The sequence below is a fragment of the Delphinapterus leucas genome, chromosome 11 (assembly GCF_059928025.1).
Source record: "Delphinapterus leucas isolate spDelLeu-1000000601 "Yukka" chromosome 11, BTC_Dleu_Yukka2, whole genome shotgun sequence".
Taxonomy (NCBI): domain Eukaryota; kingdom Metazoa; phylum Chordata; class Mammalia; order Artiodactyla; family Monodontidae; genus Delphinapterus; species Delphinapterus leucas.
Window position 1 is genome coordinate 3,767,462 of NC_143139.1, and position 17,203 is coordinate 3,784,664.

The following is a 17,203-nucleotide window of genomic DNA, read 5'->3' on the forward strand; positions in this document are numbered from 1 at the left end:
GGCTGCATTGGGTCTTTGTTGCTGTGCACGGGCTTTCTCTAGTTGAGGTGAGCGGGAGCTGCTCTTTGTTGTGGTGTGCGGGCTTCTCATTGCGGTGGCTTCTCTTCGTTGCATTGCACGGGCTCTAGGTGCACGGGCTCAGTAGTTGTGGCTCGCGGGCTCTAGAGCGCAGGCTCAGTAGTTGTGGCGCACGGGCTTAATTGCTCTGAGGCATGTGGGATCTTCCTGGACCAGGGCTCGAACCCGTGTCCCCTGCATTGGCAGGCAGGTCCTTAACCACTGCACCACCAGGGAAGTCCCATGAAGATTTATTCTTATGTTTTCTTCTAAGTTTTATAGTTGTAGCTCTTACATTTTGGTCTTTGATCCATTTTGAGATTGGTGCCCATAAACAAAGTTGGGTAGGTCGAGCACATTCTCAGAAAATTCTCTGTGTGTATTCTGCAGTAGAGCCTTGTGGGTATCTTCAGTTTAGATTGTGGCTGATCAGTAACTGGAGAGTAGTCCAAGAGAATGGTGTTCTGTGGGCGTTCCCATGGGCCACACTTGTGTGATAGATCTGTGTTCCTCAAAGATATATGTTTAAGGTTTTTCCTGTACCAATTAAATAGGAAATTTTCCATGAGAAAAATGGGAGGAAAAACAGTAATTTCATTTCTTTTACTCTATAGGACTTCTTTTTGTTTTGTGTGGATTTACTAACCAGGCTTGTTTAGGCTTGCTATTCAACAACTTCGTTTCAAATGAAGGAAAGACACTATTAGAGGAAAAAATGCAAGTTTAGTAAGATCATATTCCAGTCTGACTAGAAATGCTAGTTCAGATTTATTATAAGTACATAAAATATCTTATTATTTCTGCTAAGTTATAATTTAAAACTAGAGCACAGAGAAAGTGTAACTTTTGATCTAGAGGAGGTATCTAAGTGCAACAGTTATATAGCATCTTTTTAGTGCCTCTTCTGTTCCGGTCAGATGCTTTGATTATACCACCCTGTTTATGTAAACTGTTCATCTTGCCCAGGCTTGATGAAAGGAATTAGTGGTGTCAGGATAAGGCATTAAAGACACACCTGTTTTCTTCACTGTTAGAGGTCTTAAGAGAAATGTTTGAGGACTTCAGTTGTGTTTCAGATTTTAGAGTTATTGAAGAGGTTTTAGCATTTTAAGTGGGGATAGAATGGTTTTTTTTTTCCATTCTAGAGGGTCTCACAGTTCTGGTTTAGTGAAGAGGACCAAGTGAGTTGGAGGAAAAGCAGATTCATAGCAGTAGCTGTTGAAAATACTAATCCATTACAGTGAGTTTACTTTTTGTCTTAGTTATTTTATGTAGGACTTTTTCAAGTGTATACTAATGTTCACTGGATACTAATAATCTATCACTGTATACATAAAGCTTGGTTTAAAAATACGTGAATGAGGATTAAAAACAGTAAGTAAATCCGGAGCATATCTAGATAGGGGCCCACAAAGTCGAGGCGAAACATAACATATCTGATATTTTTGTCTATTTGTCACTCTTTTAAATTAGGGAGAAAAACGAGAAGATTTATTTAACACTCAATGTTGTTGTTGCTATTCTTTTTAAAAAAATTTATTATTTATTTTACTTTTGGCTGCGTTGGGTCTTTGTTGCTGCACGTGAGCTTTTCTCTAGTTGTGGCAAGTGGGGGCTACTCTTCATTGCGGTGCATGAGCTTCTCATTGCAGTGGCTTCTCTTGTTGAGGAGCATGGGCTCTAGGCACGCACGCTTCAGTAGTTGTGGCACGCGGGCTCAGTAGTTGTGGCTCATGGGCTCTAGAGCGCAGCCTCAGTAGTTGTGGCGCATGGGCTTAGTTGCTCTGTGACATGTGAGATCTTCCTGGACCAGGGCTTGAACCCATGTCCCCTGCATTGGCTGGCGGATTCTTAACCACTGCGCCACCAGGGAAGCCCATGTTGTTGTTATTCTAAAACGTAAAGGTTATAAAGGAATTAATAGAGGGGACTGTCAGAGAATCAGAATGCACCTCCACATCTGTATCTAAGGGGTTATTAAATCTGCTTACACGTTAGTAGTCAGGAAGAGCCTTGGACGTCGTATACAAATTCCACGTTGCAATGCATTATTAAAATGCATAAAACCTCTAAAATGTAGGAATGTGGTGGTTAACCATTAAACGAAAGTGCTTTGGGGTGTTTACCACAAATGCTGGAAAGCCATTCTTCCCTTTGTAGCCATGGAATTTGTCTTATTAAATAAGATTTTGTATTTATAGTTTTTTTCTGGCAGTCAACTCCTAGTAAAAGTTTATAGTACAAATAATTGAGAACCACTTCTGCCTTGTTTTATACTTTACTGTTTCTAAGAATGAAGAGTCACAAATCTTAAATGAGGAAATTGTCAGAAATAGAAAAGACTTTAGAGAGAGCTTTAAGACATTCAGAAGGGTTTGGTTTATCAGTTGAAGACAGTCATTTGATTCCATTTTTGTGGACTTCCGTCAGTCAAGTAAATCTGTCTCCTGATGGTATTAAATCTTGTCTGTTCATCCGTACTTGCAGTCTACTGTGATGACTGGCATAGAGTTTTGTATTGTTTTGTTTTGTTTTTGGCTGGGCCACGCAGCTTGCGGGATCTTAGTTCCCCAACCAGGGATCGAACACGGCCCCCCCCCGCCCCCCCATCAGTGGAAGTGTGGAGTCCTAACCACTGGACCACCAGGGAATTCCCTGGCATAGTGTTTTATTAATTCTTTTATTGAAGAGGAAGTTAAATGACTTGCTAGATCTAAAGGAAGTCAGTGGCCTTAGTAAGATGCTATAGACTATCTAACTGTCTCCTAGAGCTAGCTTCAAAAAAGAAGTAGAATATATTTGATTTTTAGGTGTAATTTAGACTTTGCGAAGGGACCAGGATTAGTGTCTGTTTCTGCATGGCTCTCCAGGTCTGTTTCTTTATCTTCAAAGTGTGAAAGATAATAGTACCTAATTCATAGGACTGTTTTGAGGAATAAATAAAATAATACATTAAAAATACTTAGCACTGGGACTTCCCTGGTGGCGCAGTGGATAAGAATCCACCTGCCAATGCAGGGGACATGGGTTCGATCCCTGGTCTGGGAAGATCCCACATGCCACGGAGCAACTAAGCCCGTGTGCCACAACTACTGAAGCCCGCGTGCCTAGAGCCCGTGCTCTGCAACAAGAGAAGCCACTGCAATGAGAAGCCTGCGCACTACAATGAAGAGTAGCCCCTGCTCGCCGCAGCTAGAGAAAGCCAGTGCACAGCAACAAAGACCCAATGCAGCCAAAAATAAATAAATAAATAAATTTATTTTTAAAAAAAAACCATCTACTGAAAACTCATTATATTCCAGACACAGTGCTAAGTTTTTTTTTTTTTTAATCAGTGATAATTCTGTCTTACCTTTGGTCAAACCATATAACCTCCCTGGACTAACTACTAGTCCTTATCTATGAAATGAAAGATTGAGGCTAGATAGTGCTGAATTCCCTTCAGCATTATTTCTGAAAATGCAAGACTTTAATGTAGTCCCTATTTAACTACACGTTATTAGGTAATTAATAAATATGAAAAATTGTTTAAACTCACTATATTAAGTAATTAATAAACATGAAAAATTACTTAGAAATTGTTTAAAGTCATCAAAACCATAAATTAAATCAAGAGGCCAATTTACCTATCAAATTAGCAAATGTTTTTAACTTTTAATATTCCTTTTTTATTGAAGTATAGTTGATTTACAATATTATATTAGTTATTACAAGATAATGGCTATAATTCCCGTGCTATACAATATATCCTTGTTGCTTATATCTTTTTTAAATAATTTAATTTATTTATTTATACTGCAGGTTCTTATTAGTCATCAGTTTTATACACATCAGCGTATACATGTCAATCCCAATCGCCCGATTCAGCACACCACCATCCCCACCCCCCCACCGCTTCCCCCCCTTGGTGTCCATACGTTTGTTCTCTACATCTGTGTCTCAACTTCTGCCCTGCAAACCGGTTCATCTGTACTATTTTTCTAGGTTCCACATACATGCGTTAATATACGATATTTGCTTTTCTCTTTCTGACTTCACTCTGTATGACAGTCTCTAGATCCATCCACGTCTCAACAAATGACTCAATTTTATTCCTTTTTATGGCTAATATTCCACTGTATATATGTACCACAACTTCTTTATCTATTCGTCTGTCGATGGGCATTTAGGTTGCTTCCATGACCTGGCTGTTGTAGATAGTGCTGCAGTGAACATTGGGGTGCATGTGTCTTTTTGAATTATGGTTTTCTCTGGGTATATACCCGGTAGTCGGATTGCTGGGTCATATGGTAATTCTATTTTTAGTTTTTTACGGAACCTCCATACTGTTCTCCATAGTGGCTGTATCAATTTACATTCCCACCAACAGTGCAAGAGGGTTCCCTTTTCTCCACACCCTCTCCAGCATTTGTTGTTTATAGATTATTCATTTATTTTTCTTTTGGTCACATTGGGTCTTCATTGCTGCACACGGGCTTTCTCTAGTTGTGGCGAGCGGGGGCTACTCTTCCTTGCAGTGCACAGGCTTCTCATTGTGGTGGCTTCTCTTGTTGTGGAGCATGGGTTCTAGGCATGCGGGCCTCAGTAGTTGTGGCTCGTGGGCTCTAGAGCTCAGGCTCAGTAGTTGTGGCAAGTCCCCAGTATATGGTTTTAAAGAGAAAAAAAAAAAATCCCCGCATGCATGGGGGTCTGTGCTCTGCCTTTTTCTTATCCTTTGGGTATTTCAGTCTCCTCAGGTCCTCTGTGGACTATGTGTGGCATTAAGGATGGCATGTCCTCCTGCAGTCAGTGTGGGCAGCATCTAGAAACCTGTGCTTTCCCTAAGGTAGAATTAATTGGTTCCAAATAGCCCAAAGGACTAGATACATGGAAAAGATGGGATTGACATGGTTTTATAAGGATGTTCTCTTTACATGCTTTTTTTTCATGTTTTTTTTAACAGTGCCTTTGAGGATGAGACCATGAAGCTCCGGCAGCTGAAACTGGATAATCAGGTGAGCAGAGTCTCCTCTCTTGAAAGGCATGGACAGCTATACTGACCATGAAGCTGATGGTCTGGACTTCGGGCTCTGGCCAGACCCACATGCCTTGAGGACATCAGCATTAAAACTGGCCTTGGATTTACAATCACTGAAGATCCCTTGGCAGCTGTCATAAGAATTAGGAAAATGTTAACGTTGTATTTCTGTGTAGTTAATTTGATCCTGCTGCCTTAAACACGTCTCTGCACTGTAATTTCATGTAGCTACAAGACCTTTTCCTTATCTTAAAGTGCAAATCTGAACATGGTACTGTGCTGCTTAAAAGCCTCTGTTGTCTACAGAATACTTTTCTTCACAGCACTGGTCCCACTTTTCACTTACGCATTATTATTATCTTTTTTCCCACTGATTTGACTTATGTTCATTTCCTCCATTAGCCTAAGCTCCGTGAGGACAGGAGCTGACTCTGTTAATGATGACCATTATATCAGAAGTTCCTGGCCTAGGGCTGGGCCCATAGTAATCCTTCATTAAATGTTTGAATGAAGGAAGGAATAAATAAACAGTTTTGTATTGTTACATTATGTGATCATAATGATTAGTCAGTTTAAAACCTATACCCAACATATATTACTTCCATATGAATGTTTTCTAATTCAGGAAATTCTGTAGGTCCAGGCTGTGATGTAGGATCATTAACAATCAGTGTCTAGAGTGGTAGGTGACTAAAAATACCTCCAAAGTTTTGTCTTGCTTTTTTAATGTTGCTGTTGGACCTCGCAACAGGACTTGGGGTGTAGTAAATTACTTTAAAGGTGGAATCACTACAAACTAGTTATGAGGTCTCCACGGGGACGCGCCTGGGACCATCTGGCCTCCAGGGCCCCTCCCAAGCCCTTGGTGTCCATGGTGCCTCTGTGGGGCCTGTCACCAAGTCCACCGCCTCTCAGGCCACCACCTGGGAGGCCTTCTCATGTGCGCCTGGAACGGAGCGTGGCCCAGTGGTCTTCAGGGACCCTCCGCTTCAAGGTGGTGGCAGTCGCCTTGGTGGTCAGCACCACTCATCCTTCTCTGCCCACTGCCCTCCTCCCTGGCTGGGCTCGGCCTCCCGGGCCTGGATCATGGCCTCAGCCTCACCGCCTCTGGACGAGGCCCGGTGGTGGTGCGCACCGTTCACCCTGCCCACCTCCAGGTGTCCTGGCCCAGGGAGCCCGGCAGTAGCAGCTTCACGGACAGGCAGGCTTCCTCACAACCACTACTGGCATCCTTTAAGGAGACTGGGGCACATTTTAAGCAAATCTGGTGTTGCACAGCAGGGTAGGAAGCGGCCACAAACGTCTCAGCAGTTGCAGGAGGCTGCCTGCATCTCCCTGCGCAGGGCATGTGGCCTCTAAGCAGAGGAACCAGCTCGGGTTGTGCACCTGATTCCGTAAAACTGCTGCTGAGCCTGTGAAAGAAACAATTCTTTCTAGTACTGAAAAAACAAATAAACACAGGAAAGAAATGAATCTGGGATCACGAGGGAAATCCTGATTAGATATAGATTTGTCAGCCCCCCGCCCCTGCCCAAGAGCAGAATAATTGCGATGAGGCCTTTATCTTTCACATTCCATTGCATAGTAGACTGTATTTAGGGAGACATACCACAAGATTTTAGATTTTTGTTTAGATCTTTGATTTATTTTTATAAGGCTCAGGGGTACATCCCTTGCTAACATGAAATGAAATCTATGGTCATCTACCAAGTAATGAAATAAGACATAAGATTTAAATTTTGTGTAGTTTTTGAGTTTTGTATATAGGCATATTTTCTGGATTTTTAAAAAGACGGCCCAACTATTTTGTAATTTTTATTCTTTTCAGTGAGAATGCTACATGTGGTGTGGTATTTTGGGATTTGGGGATTTTGTAAGCCTTTTTGTAGTACAAACATTTTTAAATTATGGTTTTACATAGTTAATAAAAGTATATGAAGGACTTTCCTGGCAATCCAGTGGTTAGGACTCAGTGCTTCCACTGCAGGGGGCACAGTTTCTATCCCTGGTCGGGGAACTAGGATCCCGCCTGCCGCATGGCCAAAAAAATAATAAAATAATAAGAATTCAAATAATACAAAAAAGGTATTTGGTGAAAAGTCTTTCTCCCTCTACTTGGCTAGTTCTTTACCAGAGATAGTCAGTGAATATAAAGACATAAAATTTTATGGGAATTTTTAAAGATTCAAAGCAATCTCTTTGGACCTGATGTATACATTTTGTTGCTAAATAGTGTATGAGAATCCTATGCGAGCCCTGAAATGCTGCCATGGACGGAAGAGCAGGGGGTCAGGGACTTCACCGTCAGACGGGCTGTAGCAGGAAGGGCAGCGCCACATACTGAATACAACGCTGGGCCCAGAAGCAGACTTTGGTTCCCGTTCTAGCTGTGCCTTTAATTAGCTGTGTGATTTTAAGTAAGGTCCTCAGACTCTGTGAACCCCAGTTATTTCGTGTGTGGAGCGAGGGTAAAATAACAGGTTGGTAACTGGGTAAAATAACAGGTTGTTGGGGAGGATGTTAGAGTGTGGGAGTTAGGGCTGGGATGGATGGCGGTGCCTTGAGGAGGGCTCGGTAGCTCTCACTGTGGCCTCCAGGCTGGCAGCCTCTTGGTGGGAGGCTCACAGTCCAGGGCATGCCAGTCCCCACCCCCACCCCCCCACCTCTGAGGGGTACGGGGCATTCCCATCCGTGACAGTGAGTGTCAGTGGAGTTGGGAGGGGCTGGGGACCCTCCCTCTCCCCACCCCGCCTGCGGTGTGGGAATTCTGCTGTGGGAATGTCCCTGTGGTTGAGAGTTACTGGTCTGAGTTTGAGAAGTAGTTTGCTGAGAGCAACCAGAGTTAACCAGTCTCGTGAGGATTGGTTCATACTAACCAGTATCATAAGCAGTGAATCTAAGTCGGGATTACTTTATTAATTGCTAGTGAACCATATACCAGAATCATCAGGTCATCGGTTTCCCATTAGAAGAGTCTGGTGAGTTCGAAATCAGAGCAAGTGGAGTTTGTAAAATGAGCTTTATTGTAAATATCATTGTGTGATGGTGTAATTAATTCACCTCTACTAAAGGGATGTACCTGCCCAGAATGAGATACATGATATCTGGCCAGGACACTCCCTGCCTTGGATCATTCGTACTAGAGACTCAAGGTGAATCCTGTTCTTCAGTTCTACTTACCTTATTTCCACAGAGACCATTTCCCTTCTCTCAGTGTGTTCCTTTATCATCCACTACAGTGTTATTGATTTGGTTAAATTCACTTCCTTCATATCTATGCCGTTTTTCTGATAGTTCATCTTAGAATGGAATGTTTAAAAACCCTAGACTTTCAGATAGTTTACACATGGCTGTTTTTGTCCTATACAGATTTTTGAACAGATTTATTGAAATGTAATTCACATATTATTAATGCTCAGTTACAGTGTACAAATGATTTTTAAATCTTGTGTAAGTGGAACCATACAATATACAGTCTTTAGTGCCTGGCTTCTTTGGCTTAGCAAAGGGCTCACCCATGTTGTAGCATGTATCAGGAATTCATTCCTTTTTACTATTGAATACATTCTGTTTTGTGGACAGACCATGTTTCTCCATTCATCAGTTGATGGACATTTGGGATGTTTCCACATTGCAAATTATGCTTCTCTGAGCATCTGTGTACAAGTTTTTGTGTGGAAGTGTTTTCATTTCTCTTGGGTGATCTACCCAAGTATAGGTATACCAAGATATACCTAATATGCCTTGGGTAACAGGAGTGGCTTTGCAGGTCATATGGTAACTCTGTGTTGAACATTTCAAGGGACTGCCAGACTGTTTTCCACAGTCACTGACCATTTTACACTCCCACCAGCAGTGTATAAGGCTTCCGGTTCCCCCACTTTCCTGCCAGTACTTATTATTGTCTGTCTTTGATTAGAGCCGTCTTAGTGAGTCTGAAGCAGAGTCTCATTATGGTCTTGATTTGCATTTCCCTAATGACTAGCGATGTTGAGCATTTTTAGTGGCCGTCTGTATGTTCTCTTTGGAGAAATGTCCATCCAGATCCTTTGCCCGTTTTTAAACTGGGTTACTTTCTTTCTGGTTTTGAGTTGTAGGAGTTCTTTATATAGTGTAGACCCAAGCTCTTTATCAGAAATATTATTTGTAGACATTTTCTCCAATTCTGAGGGTTGTCTTTTTACTTTTTTGGTGGTGTCTTCTTCAGCCCAGAAGTTTTATCTGTTTCTCTTTTGTCACTTGCACTTGGAGTGTCATCTAAGAAACCACTGCCCAAACGAGGCTACAGAGGCGTGCTCCTGTGTTGTCTTCTAAGAGTTTTACACTTGCCGTGATCTGTTTTGAGTTAATCTTTTTATGTGGTATGAGGCAGGGTCCAAAATCACTCTTTTGCACGTGGATATCCAGTTGTCCCACCACCATTTATTCCCACTGAGTATATTTTGCTTTTATTTTTACTACTGTCACTAGATACTCATATTTTCGGGCTATGTGACACCTTAGCTAGCTCCAGAGTGTAAAGATTTTCAGATTGTTTCAGGGATGTTACTCAGACAGGAATACACATTAGGTGGAGAATGTTCATGCCATCTGGCGGTCAATGGATTAGAGTATAGCACAGTCCCTTTGGGCTGGGTCCCCATCTATGGATAGTACCCTTCGAAGGGAGGCAGCCATCAGTGCGTCAAATCGGTACTTGAAGAAGTCTGATTCAGGGACTCCTGGCGGTCCAGGGGTTAGGACTCGGCTCTTCCACTGCAGAGGCCCGGGTTCCACCCCTGGTCAGGGAACTAGGATCCCCAGAGCCGTTTGGTGTGGCCAAAAAAAAAGTCCTGTGTTTGGGCTTCCCTGGTGGCGCACTGGTTGGGAGTCCGCCTGCCGATGCAGGGGACGCGGGTTCGTGCCCCGGTCCGGGAGGATCCCACATGCCGCGGAGCGGCTGGGCCCGTGGGCAATGGCTGCTGAGCCTGCGCATCCGGGGCCTGTGCTCCGCAACAGGAAAAAAAAAAAAAAGTCCAATTTTAGACTTTTAGTTTCATCCTCCCATGATCTCTCTTTGTGTGCCAGGAAGGTTGATTATTTTTAGCCAAACCGATAGACCTCTGGCAACCATTGTGATCTCGGTGGTTGTACCTGCGGTTACGCAGTCTGTTCCAAGAATGTCATAAAGTAACCGACCCATTATCTCTGGGAGTCCTTAGAAAATTGAGAATCAGTGGAGTCTCAGGCTATCGTTAATTTGAGGCTTGCATGGGATTGATTATTTTATTGGATAGTCCTTTGATGAATAATCTCCTTTATCTCCTCACTTATTTTGGTGTTACCATTCAGTATTCTGCTTCAGGGAATGATAGTAGGACCTACCGCCAGATTCTGGAGAAGATGGATTCTTTGAGTTATTGCTCAGTTTCCAGGGAGCTGGGAGATTTAAAGGTTTAGTTTATGTGATACTTAAAAGTCCTGAAGTCAACATTTTTAATTGTATTTAGGCATCAAACTGTTACCTTTGGCTCTTTTTCTGACTGCCCTGACCTTCCCCTTACAGAGGTAGGGAGTCCTTTGTTTACATAGCCTCATCTAAAGCGCTCTTAGCTTTTCAGGGAGGGTGAAGCATAAGTAAGTTGACACCATTACCTTGAAACTCAACCACATCTCTCCTCCTCCGTCCGAATTATGTGGGGGTGGTCAGAATGCTAAGTGAGGTGATAGTTTTTACCAAGATGGCAGTTTGCCCTTTTGTGGGGTTTTTTCTTATTTACAAACTTGGACAATAGGAGGGTGTATTCAGTGCAGTAATATAGCAGCTGTGTCCCTGAGGTTCACAGTTTGAATCTAGAGTTGTTTTTTCTTAAGTTGTTGATCTGAATGGGTGTGACTAGCGTTGACATGGATAGAGAAGGGCTTCACCAGACACCTTAATAGGATCACTGTGGCCACAGATCTAGTCTACCCTTTGCAGGTCTCAGAACTTGGTTTTGTCAGCAAGCCCAGATGTAACGTGACATCTAGCGCTTTGGTTCCCCTTTTCTAGACCACAGGCAGCATTGTCCTCTGGAACAGATGCACACCAGTCAAACTTACAACACTCAGTCATGAAGCCAGGTGCCAGTTTACTCATTTACAGTGAGGATTCTGTACTCGTGCAGTGTGTATTCATTGCTACTGTTTATGATGCTCTGTTCTTGGGAAGAACAAGAAGTTAGACTGAAAGCGAGACGGCTGATTGGTAAGCAAGGAGTCAGAGGAGAGAGAAGGACATGGTCCTGAGGGCTCGCTCAACAAGACCATGAAGAAGGCTTGGATAGTTTCCTGTCCTCAGAGAGAGGGAGCTTTCCCAGTAGGTAGGGTGCGCTTGTCTGCCAGAGTCGGTATCTCTCTTTCTCGGACACGATGGACATATTCTGTCAGATTCTTGCTCTTTGGCTGCTTTTTTCTAGACCACAAGCAGAATGCTCCTTTTCTGTACAACGATTTTTTCTTTACATATGTTAATAAAATGGATTCGCTGTAGCTCGTGTTCTTGTTTCATCAGTTGTTTCACAGTTATTTTATTTCACTTTTTTGGCCGTACCACGCGGCATACAGGATCCTAGTTTCTGGACCAGGGATCAAACCTGTGTCCCTGCAGTGGGAGAGCGGAGTGTTAACCACTGGACCCCAGGGAAGTCCCAGTTGTTTCACAGTTACGAGACTATTTGAGACTAAATAGCTGTGGCCACATGGATAATATGCGACAGTTTCTCAGGTCTTTATACTTCATGTTTACCATCTCTTTGAGGCAGTTAGTTTACTTCTTATCCATTATACAGACTTCTTAGTTGCTAGAAGAATCTTATCAGCAAGTTCCAGGGGAGAACCTTGTTATAACCTCCTGTGTATTTAGTGTTCCTGGGACATTAAGGTCCACCTGTGCGTATTAATTTATGGATCTCAAAATAACCTCAAAAACCCCAATTATTCTTTCCCAACTTGCTCTAAGCTCTCTTTTCATTCCTGACAGTATAGTCCCTTTGGCATATTATTTTAGCACCCCTAGTCTTTTTCCTTATGCACAAGGTTGGGTAAAAAAGAATAGGTATATTTCTTCTGTCTTCTGAATTTATCTGCAAGCTTTCATCAGGCCAGTTCTGGAAAAAAATGGTTCCTTTCCTACTAATAGTCGTCTCACCCCTTAGATTAACTCTTCTTCCTAGTGGCACTTTTTAAAAGCAGTATCAATGAAAAAAGTAAACAGTTGGCTTTTTGCCTGAGAAACAGTAAAGTAGGTTATATATCTTTGCTTTTAAATCATGGCTTAATTTTTTTAGCTTGGGGCTTGACACTCTCCTGTTCTGAGACGTCCCAGATCCATAGCTAATTTCTATGTATTATAAGCTCTTATTTGCCAAGGCTTAAAAATAGTATATATGCTGGTACCTTCCTTTTCATCTCATTGGATTTTTTTTCTGATAGTCTCTCATGCTTTTTTCCTGACTTCCTGCTACCCTACTCTTCTTTCTCGCTTTTATCCATAGAGTTGATTGTTTTTTAATTGGAATTTTCCAACTGCCATTTTTTCCCCATCTTATCCTTGGCGCTAATTGTTTGGATTATTAATTATGTAAAAATGAGCAAGAAAGCAAAACGTACTGCTTTTTAGCTGATTAAAACATGAAAATAGGGCTTCCCTGGTGGCGCAGTGGTTGAGAGTCCGCCTGCCGATGCAGGGGACATGGGTTCATGCCTTGGTCCAGGAAGATCCCACATGCCGCGGAGCGGCTAGGCCCGTGTGCCATGGCCGCTGAGCCTGCGCGTCCAGAGCCTGTGCTCCGCAACGGGAGAGGCCACAGCAGCGAGAGGCCCGCGTACCGCAAAAAAAACAAAAACAAAAACATGAAAATAGTTTGGGGTTTAGAGGATAATAAGTTTTTTAAAATTTTATATTGGAGTATAGTCAATTAATAATGTTGTGTTAGTTTAAGGTGTACAGCAAAATGATTAAGTTATACATATACATGTGTCTATTCTTTTTCAAATTCTTTTCCCATTTAGGTTATAACAGAATATTGAGCAGAGTTCCCTGTGCTATACAGTAGGTCCTCGTTGGTTGTCTATTTTAAATATGAGTAGTGTGTATATGTCAATCCCAAACTCCCATTCTATCCTTCCCCCCAACCCCAGTCCTTCCCCTTTGGTAACCACAAGTTCATTCTCTGTGAGTCTATTTCTGTTTTGTAAATAAGTTCATTTGTATCATTGTTTTTTAGATTCCACATACAAGCTATATCATATGATGCTTGTCTTGCTCTGACTTCACTTAGTATGAGCATCTCCAGGTCCATCCATGTTGCTGTAAATGGCATTATTTCATTCTCTTTTATGGCTGAGTAATATTCCACTGTATACATGTACCACATCTTCTTTACCCATTCATCTGTCGATGGACATTTAGGTTGCTTCCATGTCTTAGCTATTGTAAACAGCACTGCAATGAACATTGGGGTGCATGTATTCTTTCGAGCCACGTTTTTCTCCAAATATATGCCCAGGAGTGGGATTGCAGGATCATATGGTAGTTCTATTTTTAATTTTTTAAGGAACCTCCATACTGTTCTCCATAGTGGCTGCACCAATTTACATTCCCATCAACGGTGCAGGAGGGTCCCCTTTTCTCCACACCCGGTGGATAACAAGTTTTTTTTTTTTTTTGATAACAAGTTTTATCTTTTTCTTCCAGTTACAAAAGTAAGAAAATTTAGAAAACTAGGAAAAGGAAAAATAATCATCCATATTCTACTACCCAGAGAAATCACCATTCCTTCATCTTTTCTCCTATTCATATGTGTTCATATATTTTAAACTTGATTGTGCTTTGATCATAATATGTTAATTACTATATCTTTTTAATATACTTAGATCATGGTCTCAGCTTTGCTAGAAATACATTTGTATAATTTTAGATCTTTTATAGGTGTTTAGTAAATATTTATTAAATGAAGTGAATGAATCCTTACCTCTCTCTGTGTCTCAATTTTCCCATTTCTTAAGTGGGAAAATTTAATTTACAAGAGGTTTTGTAAGGATCCATGAAAGACTGTATATGTTGAAGTAGCTAGATCTCATCATCACTCTCCTGGCTGTACTATCACAATTTTCCCCAGAGAGCGCTGCTGGAGAAGAAGCAGAGAAAGAAGCGCCTGGAGCCACTCATGGTGCAGCCGAACCCAGAAGCCCGGCCACGTCGGTCAAAACCGAGGGGAAGTGAGGAGCGCGCTCCGCTGGTGGAGCCTCAGGCCCCGCGCAGCGGCGTCATCCTGCACGGTGTGTACTCAGGCAGCATCTCTGCCTGCTGCTGTGTGGTTTTCACAAACCTGGGGGAGGCAGGAGGACTCTCAGGTGGACCAAAGGGACAATATTAGCATCGTTACCAGGTACCTTCGTTTATCTTTATAATCCCATTCAGGGCCTTTGAGTTGGAATAAAAGCAGTGGTCTGATCAGTGGAGGATACCTTAAAGTTCACAGCCGTCCTGGAACTGTTGTTTTAGATGCAAAATGAAAGTGTCCGGAACTGCCCCCTTGAGGAGCTTCCAGGCTCGACTGTTGCCTCCTGGCAGAGTTAACCATGAAGCCAGGAGCAGGTAGAGAGCACGCATTCTTCCAGTAGCCGGACTCAGAGGGACATCTGAGTCAGCGACGGGGTAAAGGAGGAACCAGGTTAAACAACTCTAAAGCTAGCCCCCTCGGCTCCTGGTTTGGACGAGATCTGGATGGACTTCGGAGGACCTACTTGGCTTTCAGTCTCATTCTTAAGCTTCTAAAGCACAGCATCAGGTACATTTACTTTAGTGGCAGTCAGGGCGTGTTGATAAAATGAACACCAGATCATAGAATGGATTCCGCTGTTAACAGATGTCCTCGTGGATGTTAAAGAAGGAGGAGTGAAACGGTTTGGTGCTTCTTAGATCACATACACCAAAACCATCCGGCCTAATAGTGGACAGTGCTTTCTTCTTTCTTCTTTCTGTTGGGCCCCTAGGCATTGACGGTCCCGCTGCCTTCCTGAAGCCAGATGCTCAGGACGTGGAGACCAGACCTCACGTCCTCTCAGTAGGATCTCCTGCCGTGGAGGAGGATGCTGAGGGAGGGGCTGATGGAGATGGCACCTGGGACCCTGCTTCCAAGCCAGATCTCCAGGAGATTCTCCAGAAACATGGTGAGCATTGCTAACAGTTTTCAGGCAGTGAGTTAGTTACATAAAATATAAAACAGGGAATTCTCTGGCGGTGCAGTGGTTAGGACTCTGCGCTTTCACTGCCAAGGGCCCAGGATTGATCCCTGGTCGGGGAGCTAAGATCCCACAAGCTGCGCGATGCAGCCAAAATACATATATAAATATGTGTGTGTGCGTGCGCGCGCGCGCGTGTGTGTAATAGCAGCAGCATTAGCTACTATTACGGCCATTTCCTTCCTTTTGACATTTTGTTTTTGTCATCCCCACCCTGTTCCTTTGAGTTGCCCCTCAGCACCCTGCCCTGCCTCTGTTTCACGGTTCATATTCCTCTAGTGATAAGGGGAGATAAATAGCCAGCTTAGTGGAAACACAGGTTGGATCAGAATATCCTTGAACTAATAATACTTTTTCCCTGAGAGCCTGCTTTCTGCCAGTTGGAGTTATTCTCATAAATATTCCTGTACGTTTCAGAGGTCCTCTGTAGTCTTCTCCTTCTTAGAGAACTAATTTTATAGCGAGAAGGAATTAAGCATCCCCTTTTCAGATGAGAAGACTGACGGCCAGTAATGCCTGGATGTTTGCTGGGTACCTGCTTTGTCATAGGCATTGCTGGGTACTGGGATATGTGAGTCAGGAGGTTCTACCACAGACTGGCAGGATAGATGTACATTCAAATGGATTCGTATATTCATTCATTTAGAAAACATGTATTGAGGATATGCTATATATCAGGCCTTGTTCTAGGCACTTAGGATGCAATTGTGAACGAGGTTCCTGCCCTCATGGAGCATTTATTCTGATTGAGGCTTCGTGCACCTAAATTGAGGCTTCATGGACCTAGATAGCCAAGGGAGTGTGGAGAGGGGTGCCCAACCAGAGTTGATCTGGAGGTGACATCTAAGCCAGAGCGTGATGTGGGAAGACGAGCCGGCAGCTCAGAAGGGCTGGAGTGCAGAGCGCGAGGTGACAGGTGGGAAGGGGCCTGGAGAGACGTGGGCTGGAGGGGTGGGCGGGCTCCGATTACATTGGGTGTTACAGGCCGAGCTAGGGTGTGGACTTCCTGTGAAGAGTAACAGGAACCTATGTGGGATTTTAAGGTGGAGTGATAGCAGATTTGGGCTGTAGAAAAATTACTCTGCACTATGAAGAATGAATTGGAGTGGGCAAGTCTGGAAGCAGGAAGGCTAATGAGATAGTTTGGCTGATGGCCTGACCTCGAGCTGTATTTTGGTGTATAGAGTAGAAAGCAGGAGAAATACAACTGCACTGTGGGGCAGTGAGAGGGACAAGAGCCACATGGAAGGAGGTGGCGACTAAGCTGAGGCGTGAGGGTGCGTGTGCTCCTGTGACAGCTGTCAGCCCAGGAGCGGCTGGAGACTGACACTGTGAATGTCTTTGCTCGTCAGGCACTTGACATACCTTATCTCAGTATTTGTGACAGTACTGTGAGGGGTTACACGTGTCAGCCTCTCCTTTTCACATGTAAGAAAATTGGCTCTCAGAAAGGCTAAGTCATTCGTTCTAGATCACACCGCTAGTTGGTTAGGTGGCAAACTTGGGCAGAAGAAATGACGTTAGCAGAGGCATCAGGTGTATAGAGCATGATGTATTTGTGGAAACTGGGGCAGGGTGTGGCGTGCTTCAGAGCTCAGCTCTGGGGCCAGCCAGTGTGGTTTGGAGTCTCAGCTCTGCCACCTCTGGCTGGTAAAGGGGAAAGCAGCACAACTTTTCTCTGCCTCAGTTTCCCTGTCTGTAATATGAATGTGGCCGTGGTAATTCTGTTACTTTCCTATCGTTATTATAACAAGAGACAGTGAAAGATGTGGAGGAACCAGAGCAAGGAGAGCTCTCAGTTTAACCAAAAGCTAGATTACTTACCCCAGGTCATCGAGCTGAGCAGCGGCAGACCTAGATTTT

The 17,203-nt window shown here is 43.3% G+C and overlaps 1 protein-coding gene across 4 annotated transcripts in view; it reads left to right on the plus strand.

Moving 5' to 3' along the window:
- TULP3 (TUB like protein 3) overlaps positions 1–17,203 on the plus strand; it is a 47,736-nt gene that overhangs the window by 17,208 nt on the left and 13,325 nt on the right. For 3 of the 4 annotated variants that reach the window (XM_089920141.1, XM_022577309.2, XM_089920142.1), the window contains 3 exons: positions 5,000–5,051; positions 14,215–14,374; positions 15,092–15,268. In XM_089920141.1, coding sequence (XP_089776267.1) covers positions 5,000–5,051; positions 14,215–14,374; positions 15,092–15,268 — 389 coding nt within the window. Of the gene's footprint in view, positions 1–4,999; positions 5,052–13,105; positions 13,146–14,214; positions 14,375–15,091; positions 15,269–17,203 lie in introns of those variants that run through there. The other variant, XM_089920143.1, reaches the window with a different exon arrangement.